Source organism: Homalodisca vitripennis, chromosome 1 (assembly GCF_021130785.1).
Source record: "Homalodisca vitripennis isolate AUS2020 chromosome 1, UT_GWSS_2.1, whole genome shotgun sequence".
NCBI classification, from domain to species: Eukaryota; Metazoa; Arthropoda; class Insecta; order Hemiptera; family Cicadellidae; genus Homalodisca; species Homalodisca vitripennis.
This window is the reverse complement of record NC_060207.1, coordinates 57,973,967-57,991,269: the sequence shown is the minus strand read 5'-3', so window position 1 is coordinate 57,991,269 and position 17,303 is coordinate 57,973,967. Positions and strand designations below refer to the sequence as shown.

Below are 17,303 nucleotides of genomic sequence, written 5' to 3'. Positions count from 1 at the left end.
GGTAGTGACCAAAAATTTTACTCTCGAGTGCAAAGGGTTAAATAACTGTCACTAAGGAATATTATTATTTTGTAACAAGTAAAATATGAAATGAACTTCTTACAGATGCTCAAAATGAACAGCAGAAACCATAGTAATGAAAATTATTGTTACAAACATACAATCATCCAAAATACGTAGTAAATGTTTGACTCAACTAGCAACAGTCAGTGTGGGTAGAAAGGGCCAATTATTTGTGTTCTGGACTCTCACTTTTTCCTCTGCTCTGAAAAACAGTTAACGAATTTATAATATAAAATGTTTTCTACTTTTTTTTTGTTTTGGCAGTCCTGTGATATTAGAGTATTTCTGTAATGTTCGGTTTAGTTAAAATTTAGTTTTTTTTTCAATTATCGCATTAAAAAATATATATTACACACGTTAAGTATGCATAAGTCTGTATAATATTACTCAATCCAGTCATGATATGATTTAAGATGACCGAATCTTTTAATCAATTTTTAATTTTAAAATCAAAGTTTTCTTTATATATTACTCAGATGTTCATGCCTTATTTCCTTGGGTTTTCTGTTATGTAAATATAATATACCAAATTGTAAAAATATGTTAAATTATGTGTTGTTACATGTAAAATATTTATTGATGTATATATATATATAAATTTTTATATATATATATATATATATATATATATTATACATATATAAATTTATATATATATATAAAACATTATATATATATATATATAATATTTCTTTTGGTTATTTATCAAGTTATTAATGTATAATGATACAATGTATTTGGAATTTAAACTTAAGATATGAATTTTCATCTCCACGTTTATATTTTTAAATAATAGATGTAGTATGTGTTTGTTTCTTTTCTTAGATTTTCCTCTCAAATAGCTTGGGCTAGAAGGGATAAAAAAGAACTGCAATGTAAGCAAATGGTTATTCTTGAATTGCTGGTCTTCTTTCAGCCTGTTTAATGTGTGTAGAACATTTATTATTGTTTAATAACATGCAAATGCACAGTTCTCTAACAAAATAAATAGTAAAAATAACAAAGATATTTCTAATCTATCATATTAGATAATGTTAGTTTACACCATATCTATGTCTAATCACAGAGAGAAACCATACGTTTCAATCCCGATTGTGTGGCTCCAAACACTTGTGTTGAGGGACTGGGAGAGCAGTCATGCCAAATCGCATCAAACTCATCATCTACCGCTATAAAATACACACTTCAAAGTGTCTCCAAGATATATCAACCAGCTTAAATCGAACAAAATTTATTACATTTAACTGTAACTTTGATAACAAGTATATAAATTTTACGATGTAATGAAAAGTTATTATGAAGAATACATTGGTTTTCTTTCTCATTCTTAATAATTGTTTTCATAGAATATATCAGGGGTATTTAACCTTTCGGGGTCCATGTGTTCCCCACCGGGTTGACAATTAATTTCAGGTGAATATGACTATATTTTAATATCCCATACGTACATGTCACTATAAACCAATAAATTTTATAATAAGCTCTTTTGTTAAGGAAGACTAATGTTACAAAAAGTTAAGTAATGCAAAATAAATTGTGTATTAATTATTTTTTGTATTTTTAAAATAAAGAAAAAAATCCATTTTTTCATGCTTTTTACCTACTTCATTTCTTTATAAATCAAAACTGTAAGGAAGGAACCATCATAAGTATTAGTCATGTTCTAAATACCTATATAATTAAGTTCATGGCTTAGGAAACATGTCATTTGAAAATAAAATAAATATTTATTTTGTATACAACGTATTTGAGTCGATAAAATACCTACATTTTAGCTTATAAAAGTATGAAGTACTAATTACATTGGTAAAGTGTATAAGTGGATTAGTTGGTGTGCTTTACGACAAAGTAAGCTACTTGTAACATAGTTAGACCCAAATATAGTCATGGGCCTAACTAAGTTTCTTAATTGTATAATTATGTTTCCTATGTATAATTCCTAAAAAAAGAATTATAATAAGTTTTTTCACTTCAAAACTGAAAATTATATCAGTAAGATAGTAAAAAATTATTAAAAATAAATAAGTTGTTACTATAACAATAGCTTATTGAACTGTATATAAAAGTAAAAATGAACAAAAAGAAAATTTACTGTCTGTACCTACACACAAAATACACATAACACTCTACAGTTATGCCTAGGCTTATGCCTACTCTTTGTTGTTTTTTTTAGTTTTTGGAGTCCAGGTTTGCATGGCCTAAGACCTAGACCTAACCCTACCTGGTGCTGAAGTTTCATCTAATGAAGTTCAGCCTTGTTGTCATCTAATTCACTATCACTTACTACACTTCTGTCCGCAGAAATAGGAAAATCAGGATCAATATCATCATCCCTACCATCAAAATCAAACAGTGCATCCTCCACCTCGGCTCGTTGATCCTATTTCAATTGAAAATGAAAACTCACTTTATATGTTTCTTGTTGACAACTAAATAATCACAATACATCTGTATCTATTCCTCTAAAAATGAATTCAAAACAAACAAAATATTTAACCAAACAGCAGTAGATGCTACAAGTCGTTGGTCAGCTGAAAATAAACACCGATTTTCAACTGCGCATTGTAATAATGTTGAAAGTGAAACCATAGAAAAAGACAACTTGTGTCTGATTATTTAATACACTTTCACAAGATCGAATGTTACATCCAACAAATATGGGTCTGAATTACATATTTTGGTAAAATATTCACGTTGCAACAGATGTCAGACTGAGTCTGGCCTTGAACTGGAACGTTCAAGATAGCGATGTCGGACTAAGTTCGCCTATGGACCCCAAAAGGTTAAGAAGTAACAAATTACTGACAAGCAGCATAGTTTTATCTCTAATAAATCCATGATTACTGCAATTATTTACCTAATTGAACTAATAATTGACAACGCTGTAAATACACTATTTCTCGACCTTAGCAAGACCTTTGACTGCCTAGGTCATGACCTCATACTGACTAAACTTAAAAGACTTGGGATCCAACAAACAGCACTCCGGTGGTTTTGCAAGCTACCTCAAGGGATGAAGTCAGACAGTGGAACTACAGGAAACAGAATAGTTCAGTCTAAACTTCTGCCAGTCAGTCAGGGGTTCCACAAGGCTCTGTCCCTGGACCAGCCTATTCATATTATTCATAAATGACTTTCCAGAACATCTAGGAGAATACTGTAAAATGCTGGTGACACTGTGCTACTCACAACTAATAAGGATACAAAGCAACTAGAAATAGATTTCATTGCCATCAGTTTGGCCCAAGAATATACACTTAAAAATGATCTTGTTCTCAATGAGAATAAAACAAAAAAAATCCTTTGGCGAGAAAAAGTGAACTACCAGGCTTCCAAGCAGCTGAAAATGTTAAACATCTAGGCATAACACTTGAAGAGAACTGAAGAGACCAGTAGTCTTGAAGCCTCGAATATTGCATAACATGCACTTTTTGAAAACCAATAATTAAAAAAAGCCAAATATTAAAAAATAACTGTCTGGGGTAGTTCTTTGAATGGAAATCTTCTTTGTGTCATAATTATGCAGAAGAAAGCACTAGGGATAATGGCAGATTATGACCCAGAGAGAGCTGCAGAAACTTATTTAAGGACTGGAAATTATTGACAGTGACTTGCATCTACATCCTAGAAACCACTATGCACTGCAGAACCAAGGATCCTCCTACACAAAGGCATCTGCACAATCATTTCACCAGTCAAGCAGTCACTATACACTCCCTATTCATTGAACTGCCTTATTTGAAAAAGAAAAAACTGACCTATGCTAGAATGAAGCTCTCCAACAAGCTGCCTGACTACCTAAAAACTGAAAACCCAAGAACCATGAAGAGAATTCTTCACCATTGGCTACAGAACCAGACCTTCTACACACTTGGGGAATTCTATTTATGGAGTGACAATCTTTAACTTAACTAGACATCCATCTATTCTGACATACTTTTGACTCTGTAACATACTTCAATGATATTGTTTAATAAAGAATCTTGTCTACTGACTCTTGACTAATAAACACCAAAGTTTATTCAGTTAGAATATTTTAGGCAAAACATAGGTAATACATACAACTAGGATTTGATATAACCAAGATTCCATAACTAGTAAGATAAATAATGTAATTAACCACAATGAGAGACAACTTTACAAAAATTACCAAAACTTTCAATAAACAACATTGCCTACAATTGAGATCAGTGCATATTAAATTTAACTGAACTTTAATTAATAATAATGGTAATAAATACAAAATTTTCTCAATATTCTGTCACTACTACTCATCTTGATGTTGCTTAAAAGTATATAACACATTAAAATTTCTTTTAAAATGATTACAACCAAATGATTAAATCTTTTAGAACAGCATAAAAAGTTAAGACATAATCAATCCCAAGTTATTGTACGCAACAACACCTACCCTCACTGTCATACTCCTGGTAGCTGAAGTGTTCTCGAGAGTCATCTGAATCGTGACAGCTGCCACTCTCCTCTTCATCAGCCTCCTTCTGCCGGTTATATCTACGAGTCCAATGCTCGGCCAGCCGCAGTGTCTCGTCTGCTGTCATGCCCACATTCACGTCTAGCGCCTCTGCGAACTCTTCCTCGTCCTCCGAGTCACTAACAGTTTCAACAAAGGAGAGTAAGCTTACTGTTTTCTACATCATAGCTAATATTAAAATAAAAACATTAAAAAAAAATTGAATTTGTTAACAAGCTTTCTTTCTATTCCATTATTTTTGGATCAAACAGTTTAGACAAAAAAAGTTTGAAAGTTTAACACAAACTATGCAGTAGAGTTATAACGGGAGTTACATTAAAATGCAGCTTTTTTAGTTCTGCACTTTATCATATAAATCAAACAATAACTTCCAGTTTTTATGCTGGTAATAAAGGAAATCATACTGGTTTTTGTGCTTTTCAACCAGATTGAAACTCTCTGCTATCTAAACTTTTTGGTTTGAAAGCATGAATTGAAGTGAGGGAGCACTGAATTTTATATACTCAACTTAATACATTTATTAATTTAGCTTTATAGAATGATCCATGTTTATATCCACCATTATATTTAAGTTAATTATAATGTGAAATACTGTGCATTCCAGTAACATAAATATGATGAGAAAGTATATTATAAACATTAACATTTTGAAACTATTTAGTTTATCACTGTTTAAAATTACATTGTAAGAGTCAGGATGGATACAAGATATTGTAATGTATTATACTTACGCATTGTATGCCAGATGAGGTACACATTGTTGATATGTTTTAATATATTGTTTTTAGCTAGGGACACTTAAATATTATATTTTTCTAGATCAATTTGTGTTTTTTCATATTATTTTCAAACTGTATTAATAAATGTTATTATAATAAACTGTACAATGTCATGAATTTTCAGGCATTTCCATTAGCCCATTTTTTGTTTCACAATCAATAAATGTAACTGTATTCAAAGAAATTGAGAAAAGAATTAAAACAAAACAACTCCATCAGGCACATGATATGCTTCATTAAAACTGGTGTGTGTCTCATTAGGTATAAAAGTTCATCTTAACAAATGCTTATGTCACAACAGGGTGTAATACACCGTTGCAAATTGTTAAAAATATTTGAAATCACAGATAAGAAAACAATTAAAGCTGCATGACACACAACATACAGATCTAACTTCATACTTATGGTTACAACAATGTTATTGTTATAACATAATGACCAAATAAGCTGTTGTTACTAAAGAATTACAAAATTAACAAAATTAGTTTATGAATAAAGTTACAGACTTATATGTGTTGTAGAATGTAGATAGTGAGAGTTTCATCATAAGTCCTTTGGCACTAACAATAAATAATAAATAAAACCCTTAATTGAAATTCCTAAATTAAGATGTTCAGAAGAAGAAATGAAAAAGCAGCAGGTTTAATAAAATTGTACCTGAGGTCAGAAGCCTCATCGCTAGAAGCCTCAGCAGCTGAGGCCCCAAAATTACGGTCCGTCCACTCATCTTCATCCATCTCACTATCCTCCTGGTCTGAGGCAGTCTCACCCACTCCCGACAGGTTCTCAAACTCAATCCTCTCTGGTGTTGTCCCTTGGTCCATCATGTCTTCCTCTCCTCTAAGCTGTAATCCAATAATGCTTACTTCAAACTCAAAAGAGTAACATTAGCTCTCTAAACAAACATAAACACTAGTGTTTTATGCTGAAGGAAAACAATGCTACAGCTGTATTGTGTAGAAAATTGTCTTAAACAAGCTTTTGTGTTGTTTTGTGAATGCCTACATGTTTTTCAGTTTTTGTCAAAAATGAAAATGTCTAAATACAGCTTTTTACCTACAGGTAACAATATACAGTATGAGTTAAAAGTATGGATACACTCATTTGATAATGTAACAAACTCTTCTAAATTGGAGAATCTCGTATCACTTATAGATAAAGAGGTCTAAATCTCCTGAGTAATGGAACATCATAGAAATGTAGGGTATTATTGTTGTACTAGTTGTTGTGTTCTTTTATACAGTGTGAGTTAAAAGTATGGATATACTCTGTTTAGTTTTTTATGGATAAAGACAGAGGGATGGAACTAGGAACACTTTTTTAGGAAATGGAAGTGAACTGCTTAGTCACTGTAAAACTTTGCCCATTTCACCAAAATAGGTTTTTGAGGGGGAGGAGGGTGACTCGATTTAAAAAAAATGTAGACCCATTAAGTGATACCTCATTTGAAAGGTCTTGATAAAAGAAGAAGAATAGCGGAAACTAGAGCTTTATATCCCAACCCAGTACAAAATTGCTCAATGAAATTAATTAAAAATTAATTAAGGCAAAACATGAAGATCTACATTCAGAAGGTAAATAACTTCAATAGACAAACTCAAACCTGTTTTACAGTTATTACCTGCTGCAAGGCTGGCCTTCCTTATCTTATCAGTTTTGAGGAAGTCCAGTATCATGTTCAGTTTCTGGTTGGAATTAACAAAATTAAGACGTGTTTTTGTGGTACTTTACATTGAAATGGAGTGTTTCAGTGAACAACGGCTTATTATGATCCTGACGATTCGAGGCTATGGAGACCGAATGAGATCTTATGATAAAGGAAGGAATTTATTTAATGACACTTTTCAAAACCCTGTATCTATAAATCAGGAGTTCAAAAAACAATCCAACGTTTCCAGAAAACAGGCAGAATTAAAAACCACCCCAAACCTGGACAACCAAAATCGGCTAGAAACAAAGCATTGTCACTTGACATTTTTTACAGTCTATTGTAGAAGATCCTCATACCTTAACTAGAAATGTTTCTCAAATATTAGGTGTATCTCAAACATCAGTTTGTAAAGTTTTACATGACAGTAGATATTTGTTTAGTTCATGAGCTAAGTGAGTAGAAGTTTGATCGTTGAGTAGAATTTTGTGAAATAATGATGCGGAACATTGATAATAATACAATTAGATTAAACAATATTGCTTTTTCAGATGAAGCAACATTCATGTTAAACGATAACGTTAACAGACTTGTTATTGGGCTGATGTTAACCCTCATTGGATTAGAGAACAACATAACCAGCACCCTGAAAAATTAAAATCTTGGCATTGTGAGGGATCAGTTTATTGGGCGCTTTTTTACTGACGAAAAACTTAATGCTGAGGTATACCAGAAAATGTTACAAAATCAGGTTGATCTAGCTATGAACCAACCAACAACTATAATGAAGTTTTTTTCCAGCAGGATGAAGCACATCCACACCACTCTGGTGCACTCCATGTCCACGAGTATTTCGGGGAAATGGTTCGCTTTTGTTTCCTAGAGGGGTGTCCTAGAGTTTAATTTTTATATCTTTGTCCATTGGAGTAAAAACAGGATGCGTCCATGCTTTTAATTTTATTAATCTAAATGAGCTGCCATTCTGTACTGAGTTGAGATAGAAAGCTCTAGTTTCCACTTCTTCTTCTTTTATCAAGATCTTTCAAATGAGGTCACTTAATGGGTCCTTATATTTAAAAATTTTGAGTCGCTACCCCAAAATCCCACTTTGGGGAAATGGGCAAAGTGGTAATAGGGATTAAAAAGTTCACTTCTATTTCCTAGAAAGGTGTCCTGAGTTCCATCCCTCCAACTTTATCCATAAAAAAATAAACAGAGTATATCTATACTTTTAACTCACACTGTATAAAAGAACACATAATACTCTAGATGTCTATAATGTTCTACTACTCGGAAAATTTAGATCTCTTTATCTATGAGTAATACTAGATTCCCAATTTAAAACAGTTATTATCAAATTGAAATACTATGTACAATGAACCAAAGGTATCATAAAAGTTTTCTAATTCACACTGCATCAAAACATTGTTTATGTAATTACATTTTTGAAATGTTATGGCCTCTGTGTGAAGAGAGATCTTCAGTTGACAGATCAGTTTTCAATTTAAACTGTTGATTGAAGACGGTTCTCTACAACGAGGCCGGAGTATTTCATTCAAGAGTTTTACTGTTAAGCAATGTTTTGACATGGAAAACTGGAATACTTTGATATAACACTGGTTGTGTAAGCTTCAGAACCACTATAAACCAAAGATTTTCTTTGATCTCTGTGATACAATCCTCTATTAGTGCAACTCACCAAACTCAAAAATAACAACTTTTACTGGAGCAAACTACACCACATATGCTAGTTAAAACGCTACCATGATAAACCCTATTCATTAACATCTACTACTTTATAACTTTACTGTTTTATCATTTCTCCAGAAAATAAATATTTTTAAGTACTTCAAAAGACAGAAAGTATAAATATTTCTCTTATGGATAAACAACCCACCATGACAGGAGTCTTTGGCACTGGTTGACTAGGGATGTTCTCCTTGTTTCCAACCTCTTCTCGTTTAATCACACGAGTCAGTCCAAAGTGAGGTATACAAAAAAATCTGCTGCCAAATCTTCCATCTCTGTCAAAGGCATAATTCCCTGAAACACAATCCATACAAACTTCAGCACAACTAAATACCACACAAGTATTGTTAATTTACAAACAATATTATCATGTCCCATAAAATTTATGAAAATTATTTGTATGGGAAGGAGGAATATTAGTACAAATGAATTTATACTTTAACAACTGTCTTTTAAATAATTAAAGCTTCCTAATGCTGTAGTAAAACTTGAATTGTACAATCTGAACAAAATTCATTACTTTTAAGTAACAAGTTGTTATTGATTAGTAAGATTTATAAAGATTATGTTAAAATGTTAACACAATCAGATCAGTATTATTTATGTTTTGTCTGATACATCTTTTTCATATTAATTACCAATTGCTTTTGATGTTTTACAAACCAAATAAGAAAACCCATGGAGACAAAGAAGTAGCTTGTGTAGATATAAGACATGATGAACTTGTACTCTCAGACTGCTATCAAACAACAATAAATAAAAAAATCAAATTCGTCTACTAAAATGAGTTACTCACACAGTCAGAAAGCTTTAATTGTGTTTCATTTCAAATTAATGTTTATATATGGCATCTCTACTGGTTTTCTGAGTTGCAAAACAATGATAGGTCATTGACAGAGAAGTAAATATTTTGTAGAGGCCGCCAAGACAAGCTAAATTTTTGCCCTTAGCATATACCAAAATCAGTCATTTAATTTTAAAACAACAAGTTTTTTTCTTCTGTGTATTTGGCTTTCTACAACACAATATGAAAATTAAACATTTGTTTAACACATTGACTGTGATACTCATATCACAATGAGAGTGTTAAACCATAAACATATATTAACCCTACATCGGGCGCTAAACAGAGTTTTCCTCCGTGTATTTTTTATTATTAAAAATAGTACTACTTTTCTGATGTTGGCAGTAGTTTCCCGCAGTGTACTTCACAAGCATCTTTCGGGGAAGCGAAACAATAGCCTCCCGCTTATCTTTGTCAAAATCTGTCAGTATGAGGTCTACTTCCGTGCGAGACCGGACGATTCCTCCGTGAGCACCCGATGTTGTGTTTGTAGTGTTTGGACGAAATCTCCGTGAGCGCCTTATTGTGTTTAGTTTTTATGGAGTAATAATCCTTGTGCGCCTACATGTGTGGCCTGTGATGGTTTCTTTTTAAGTTTTACAATATATTTTATTTGAATTTTGTGAAATGGAGAATGAAGACGAGAGACTTGTCAGTACAGTACCAGTGTGCTAGGGAACATTTCAGTACTGTTTATGGAGTGAACATTGTCGTTATAAGAACCAGAAAGAAAATGTTTTTAAACTTTGTGTAGTGTGTAAAAAGATTTTTAGTAAAGAATAAATTTTGATTTCAGAGTAATAATCGAAATTACAATTGTATAATATCTCAAGAATTGAAGTAAGTTGTTTTTGTAAGAAGTTAAAAACTAAGTTAATTTCCATATATTATTACAGTAGGTTAAACATTTTTATAATTAATTGCATTATTTCTTAAAATAAATCATGTTGTTATTATACAATAACATTTTTTAAGATTTTGAATTTCTTATTTAAAAAATTCATTACATAAGAGAGTAATTTTTATTTAATTTCTAAAAATGAATATATTACATTGTAATTAAATCAGTATGAATATTTAAACAAATAAAAACCGTTTAAACGACTATGATATCCATTATTCGCTAACCTGGAGGAAACCTCCGTGAGCGCCTGATGGTGTTTCTAATTTTAAGCGCCTGATGGAGGGTTAACATCTTCAGCACTTGTTTGACAGTAGGGAAAACAATATTATTTGTTTACCTTTTTGGCCAAAGTTATTTTGATTAGATACTTTTACTTTACTACACTTTATGTCTGGCTGAAGAACAAAATGAATGATACTAAAAACCATATAAACCTGTATGACTTTATGGCTATTTTACAAGAAAAAACAGGTCAAGCAATGCTGACTTTGTAAAAATATGAGCTAAAGCGTGTGTGTATACAATAGTCATTATTTATTTAATTTTTCTTGGTTCTACATTATATTTTTATAACAATCTCGGTTATTGATCTCAAAACTCTGAATAAAATTCAAGTATTAAATTGTAATTAACTCTCCAAGTCACTATACAATTATTTTTTGATTGGTTATGCCTGAGCAAATGCTTAACCAGTGAACATCAAGTACATTTGAGCCTATGAAATATTATTAGAGTACTTTAAAATAAAACTGGCCCAAAGCCCAAAGCCAATTAAAAAAAATTGAATTTCACTGGAAAATCTCAATATTAAAACACGTTCTTAAACTCAAAACCCTTTAGCAAGAATATTAATATTAAAATCGAACTAAAATAAAAATGCTCTCTTTTCAATAAAAAATGTAATCAGCTCTTCAAAATAAATTACAAAATTTATAAAACTAAATAAAACTAAAGGTTCTCTTCTTGAAATAAAATAATCAATCAAATTAAAATTAAATTATTTCTCAAAGTATTGTGCACCTTGTGCTAAACTCAAACTGTGGTATTTTGTCCAGTTTTCGTTGATTCAGTTAATTTTTAAAATCAAATACAATTTGCTACTAAGTGAATTCTTATTAATTTCCAAAATTACATAAATCAGTAAAAATGAGACAACTATTATAAAGATGAATTTAATCCTTTGTAAAAACACGAAAAAACAAGTACTCTACATGAACATTTTCTCTCTTCTAACGGCTTTTCTTTTTGCTGGATTACTTTAATAAAGATGCAGTCAAGTCTTGTGTAACTGCATGAGATTCCCTATAACAAGAAAATACCCACATTAAGTACAGGCCAGGAAAACTAAAGTAAATCGGAAAAGAAATGTTGTTTTCACCCAAAATCACTTGTGGAAATTTTGACAAGTTTTAATATCCCCCCCCAACCCTATTTAATTATGTCATTACTGAGCTAATTCATTATCCCAGCCATACCAACAAATTCAGCTTTTCATGATCTGGACCAACCAAAACCCAGTAATAGTTGGACAAATAAACAGTACAACAAAGGCTTAATTCAGGATCAAACTAAGAGGATCGTTCAATAATTCCTCAAAAAAGATTGAAAAACTAGTTTTTTTCAGCAGAAATTTGTTTATTTCTTAACATAATCAATACATCCATTCTACAGATTTTTCCAATCTTCTTTCCAAATTTTTTAAGCCGTCCAAAAAATATGATTTTTGAAGTTCTTCAAAATAAGCATTCGTTTGTTCCATAACATCCTTGTTTTTAAAGTGAAGCAGTGATTGTCCATCAGGCCATTTTTCCAAATTCGGAACAGGAAAAAACCATTGGGGGCCAAATCTGGTGAATACGGTGGATGTTGCAACGTCTCGAACTTCAATTCAGTCATTTAGGCCATTGAAACCTTACAAGTATACATTTAGGCCATTAAAACCTTACAGGTATACATTGTTCCTCAAATATGGGCGTTTCTCTCAGATTTCCTCGCTCAACTTGTCCAACAAAGACACACAACCCACCACTGTTATCAACTTTTTCCAAGTAGTCAATTAAAATGATACCCTGTGCATTCCAGAAGACTGTACCCAGCCATTGCCTTACCGGACGATTTCTCTGTCTTTGCCTTCTTCGGCACCTGTTGACTATCAAACATCCTATGTTGAGACTGTCTTTTTGTCTCTGGAGTGTAGTAATGAATCCATGTTTCATTGGCAGTGATGTATTGACAAAAAAACTAGGATTATGACACAGGATAGCCAAAAAAACTTCAGTCGACCACAAGATTGTTCTTATTGTAATTGATAAGCAAACGCGGCACCCATCATGTGATAATTTTTCATACATTAAAGCGAAAATTAAAGCGACTATGCCTTGTGATATCCCTGTAGCCCTAAGTATTTTGCGCACTTTAATTCATCCATCATTCAAAATCATTTCCCGAATTTTTTCAATCATTTCAGGAGTAAACACTTCCACTGGTCATCCCGATTGATATTCATCATTTGTAGATGAATGGCCATGTTTAAACTCATTTACCCAATTGTAAACTGTTGCAAACACATGAGCAGATTTGCCATGAACTACATCCAACTCAGATTTAATTTCTTTCGGTGTTAAGCCTTTGAAATAAAAAGTATATCACTGCTCAAAACTCACTTTCCTCCACTATTATAAAACAAACAAAAGTTGTCCACTTCAATCGTCAATAGCAACAAAACTACGTAATAGATCGAGCAGAAATTTTGACAGTGTCTAGTCAATAATGCTGCTTAGAAACAAAATTGTTCAATCCTATGATCGCCATCTCTAGGATTTTCTAAGGACTTATTGAACGACTCTCATATTATCCTCAAGTAACATGAGCAGACTTGCCAAAGGAGTACTTTTCAATATTATTACGTACCAATTAATACTAAAAACCCCTTTTTTATATTCTTATAAAATTTAATTCACAAAATTGTAACATTAAAAGCAATTAGCCCAAAACACAACACAACAATTTTATGAAAAATGTATTAGATGCTAATAGTACTCAAATTTAACACAAAACTACCATTATGAATTTTAGATATTTCCTAGCCTAATAAAAAAATAAGTAGTGAAGTAGTAAATACCAGTGTATTTCATAATTCCTAAATTTGTTCATTAACTTAACATGAAAAACATAAAACTACAAACTAGTACTAGGATAGAGGTTTTTATAAATATATAACAAAATATAGGAAATAGGTAAAAGTATTACCCAAATTTCAAACTAAATTCTTATGCACAAAAATGCAAAGCAAGTAAAAGTGAAATTAGATGCAATATGAACAATTCTCATATGCAAAAAACATTAAGTCATAAACAAACATATAACAAAAAGCATAAATAGATTAAAATTAGGGATCCTGTTTTGCTGCTACCAAAATCGGATCTGGATCTAATGAGATAAGGTGTTTCATCCCTAAACAACTAAAATGATTGTGAGACTCACCAAGTCTAAGGATGTTGTTGCAGTAATCGCAGCGGAAGCAGCCACGGTGGAAGAACTTGCCTTCAGCACTCAATCGCTCCATGAGATACACACGCTTGTTACAAAAGTGACAAGTCTCTGAAGCCCCTTGAGATGGCATCACAAATGCTGCCTTCGAATTCTGTCCACAGTTCACACAAATCAGTAATATGTCTAAAAGAATTAGCATCTATAAACAGTGTAGATAGTAACACCTACAGACTTCTGCAGAGGAGGTTTCTCTGGCTCTTGGTTCATGTTGGTGAGATGGGCGGCCAGAGCTGACACCTTGCCCTGTTCCAGCACTCCACCCTCCTTCATCTTCCTCTCTATCCTTTTGAGTGTGTCATCCAATTCCGTGAACTTGCTGCCATTCTCTGTATCCCGCATCTGGATCTTGCGGACCTAGGCAACATTCATAGGTAGTCTTATAATATTCTTTAATATGGGATGGTATTTTCTAGATTTTACGGCAAATAAACAAGCAAAAGGATACTGTAAAGCGTACTCTTACTTTGTCATCATATTGCTCCTTGCTCCATTTAGGAACTTTTTCCGTGTGTGCTCGAGTTCCTCTTCCAAATTTATTTTCAGTGATTTTCTTTTCAATTTCTTTGACGTTCCAGTCAGACTTCTCAATTTTTCCTGAAAAAAAAAATCACCTTAATAAAATAAAAACTACACATTTTGTTACAACAATTATGTTACATGTGTTCAGGATAATTCGGCTTATGGAAACGATAACTGTTCCAAAAAAACCTTAATAAGTAGAAACTTGGTACTAAATTCATCTTATAAATATCTCAACTAAGTTCGTTAGCCAGCTTGGTACACCAGTTTAATCCATTATGGCGGCTGTTTGAACTTTAAAAAAAATTCATGGAGTAAATTGCACAATCACCGGACTTGATATAAAAATGTTCTTCATGTAAAATGTCAAGTTTTTAGGTAAGTTCGTTATTGTGCAGACAGAGAAACAGAAATTTTTCCAGTCCCTCGAGTAATAGGCTTCGCTAACTTTCAGCTAATAATATATTAAAACCATTAACTGAAGAAAATTAATATGTTTAGCAGTTTGTATTAACCATGGACATGCATAATAAGAAGACATAACAAAAAAGTGTTGACCTCTTTCTTTCCAACCGTACCTCTTATTCCCTTTTTGTGAGTATGAATCACTGCTAACCTACCACAAAAGCACTATTATGTTTATATCTCATATCTCTGTTCCTACCCCAGTTTTCATGATTAAAGATCTCTATTGAACACAACCCAAGATGAGATCTACATTGCTAGATATGAAATTGGATCAGTGTTTGATTTTCCCATTATTATTTAATCAGTTCTAATTAAATGGAATAATTTTATTTTTACTGACAAATACTACTTTACCTATAGCTCGATGAAGGTCCTTTGGCTTTTTCTCATGTGCAATGCCTCTAAGTTTATCTTCAATATTTTTCACCCTCCCAGAGAAGTGTGGGTCCATTGCACTCTTCTTTACTTCTGCAAGAAGCCTCTGATCTTTATCCTAAAATCATATACATTTTATTAAATTGCTTCTAGTTTAGGTTAATATGTTGTTAATTATTAATTGTGCACAAAACTGTTGTTTTGTATTAATATTGCTTTACAATTATTTTATTATATAAATCTGTTTTTGATTAGGATATTAATATGAAAATCTATTGATTTAATTTGAATTCAGATTAGTTAATGAACACCACATTTGCCTCCAAAAATTAAGGCTTACTAGGTTCCTGGAGGCCTCAGAGAGTGGGTCCTTTATAACTCCATACAATGAGTGTAGCCAAGTATGCAAATAGACACGTCTTCCAGGGGATCTGGAAGCTTTCTGATCCCAAAAACACTAATAATTGAAAATTTCAAGAGGCCAAGTGCCCTCAGAGATTAGGAGCCATAGAGACCAGCAGCCCCAGTTAGGATCTGCCATAAACGGTCCAGGCACAACACAAGAATATGTGTTCTCAGGAGCTAGGTGATCTGACACAGGGCCTCAGAAGTCAGACGATATATCTGGCCAAGACACCCTAAAGGACAAGTGATGTTGGAGGCTGGAGTTTTCTCTCTGAAGTAAAGCTCCTAGAGGCTTGAGAAGTCATATAATTGGAGACTTCAAGAGTGTATATCAAGATAGAGAGAGCTCAGGAGTTGGGTTCACCGACTGTTAGTCCCAAGATGGGAGAAGGTACCTCTTACAGACCAGATGCTATAACCAAGATTGCGGGAATTAATAGTTATCTACTCATTATAGACTGATTCTAGTTGCCATTTGGCATATGGCCATAGGTTCCGTCATGCCATTACTCATTTTTTATAGTAAAAAAAAAATAATCGTGTCAAATTGATTTATGTGCCATTTTGAACTTCAGGTTCTGCCCTGCTTTTACACATAATTTTTTCACTATGTAAAATGGAGAAATATATAATCAGCTTATCAAAAGGCTATAATAAATTAAAAATTATTAGAAAATTGTCATTTCTTTTAACCCTGGAACTGGCCATCATTTTTCCCAAAATGGCAGGCACTTTTTGGTGATTTTGTAAGGGTTTTGTATTTTAATCACTGCTCATCTATTTTTTAAGATACAAACATTTTAAAAACATCAATGTCTTTAGAAATAAATGCAGTTTCCCAAAAAAAATATTAAAGGTTGAATCATTTAATATATTTTTTATTTTTTTTACAGATTAACGTAAAAATATTAGTAAAGAATAAATTTTTTCTCAAAATGTATAGCACTCGCTCAGGTAATATGAAAGTTTTTAGAATAATTCTAAAATATACAAAAGTTTGCTTATATACCTCAATTACAAATTACAAAAAAAATATTTAGGTAAAAGAAGTTTATTGGTACTTTTGGATAATATATCTATAAAAACTACAAAATCTGAAAAAAGTTTGTATAGCACTATTATGTATACCATTGTGACATTTTGGAATCTATTGGATGAACAAATATTTTTTTCTAAGAGATAAATATATTTAGAAGAGAAAAATGTGATATTTATGGAAGTTTACATTGTATAAGATATTTTTGTATGGCAACAAACTTTTTTTTATTTTTACAAAAGTCAAAATTGTGAAATAAATGCTTAACCTTTTTAGTTAACAATTTTCTTTTCATCCAAATATTATTTATAAAGATAGTGCGTTTATTGAAGTTTACAAAAATGTACAACAATTTATTTTTATCTCTATTATTTTTTTTTGTTAAAAAAATAGAACAAGCGATAGTCATAGAAATAAAACGCTAATACCTTCAGAAAAGGTTAAAAAAAAAAACTTTTTTACTTTTATA

The 17,303-nt window shown here is 31.9% G+C and overlaps 1 protein-coding gene across 8 annotated transcripts in view; it reads right to left on the bottom strand.

The window, feature by feature from the left end:
- LOC124362172 (F-actin-monooxygenase Mical) overlaps positions 1 to 17,303 on the bottom strand; it is a 194,167-nt gene that overhangs the window by 50,685 nt on the left and 126,179 nt on the right. For 7 of the 8 annotated variants that reach the window (XM_046816485.1, XM_046816457.1, XM_046816447.1 and 4 more), the window contains 8 exons: positions 15,373 to 15,511; positions 14,495 to 14,625; positions 14,200 to 14,385; positions 13,963 to 14,122; positions 8,880 to 9,025; positions 5,992 to 6,179; positions 4,475 to 4,674; positions 1,143 to 1,232 (listed from right to left, as the gene is read on the bottom strand). In XM_046816485.1, the coding sequence (XP_046672441.1) occupies positions 1,143 to 1,232; positions 4,475 to 4,674; positions 5,992 to 6,179; positions 8,880 to 9,025; positions 13,963 to 14,122; positions 14,200 to 14,385; positions 14,495 to 14,625; positions 15,373 to 15,511 (1,240 nt within the window). The remainder of the gene's footprint in view (positions 1 to 1,142; positions 1,233 to 4,474; positions 4,675 to 5,991; positions 6,180 to 8,879; positions 9,026 to 13,962; positions 14,123 to 14,199; positions 14,386 to 14,494; positions 14,626 to 15,372; positions 15,512 to 17,303) is intronic. The other variant, XM_046816466.1, reaches the window with a different exon arrangement.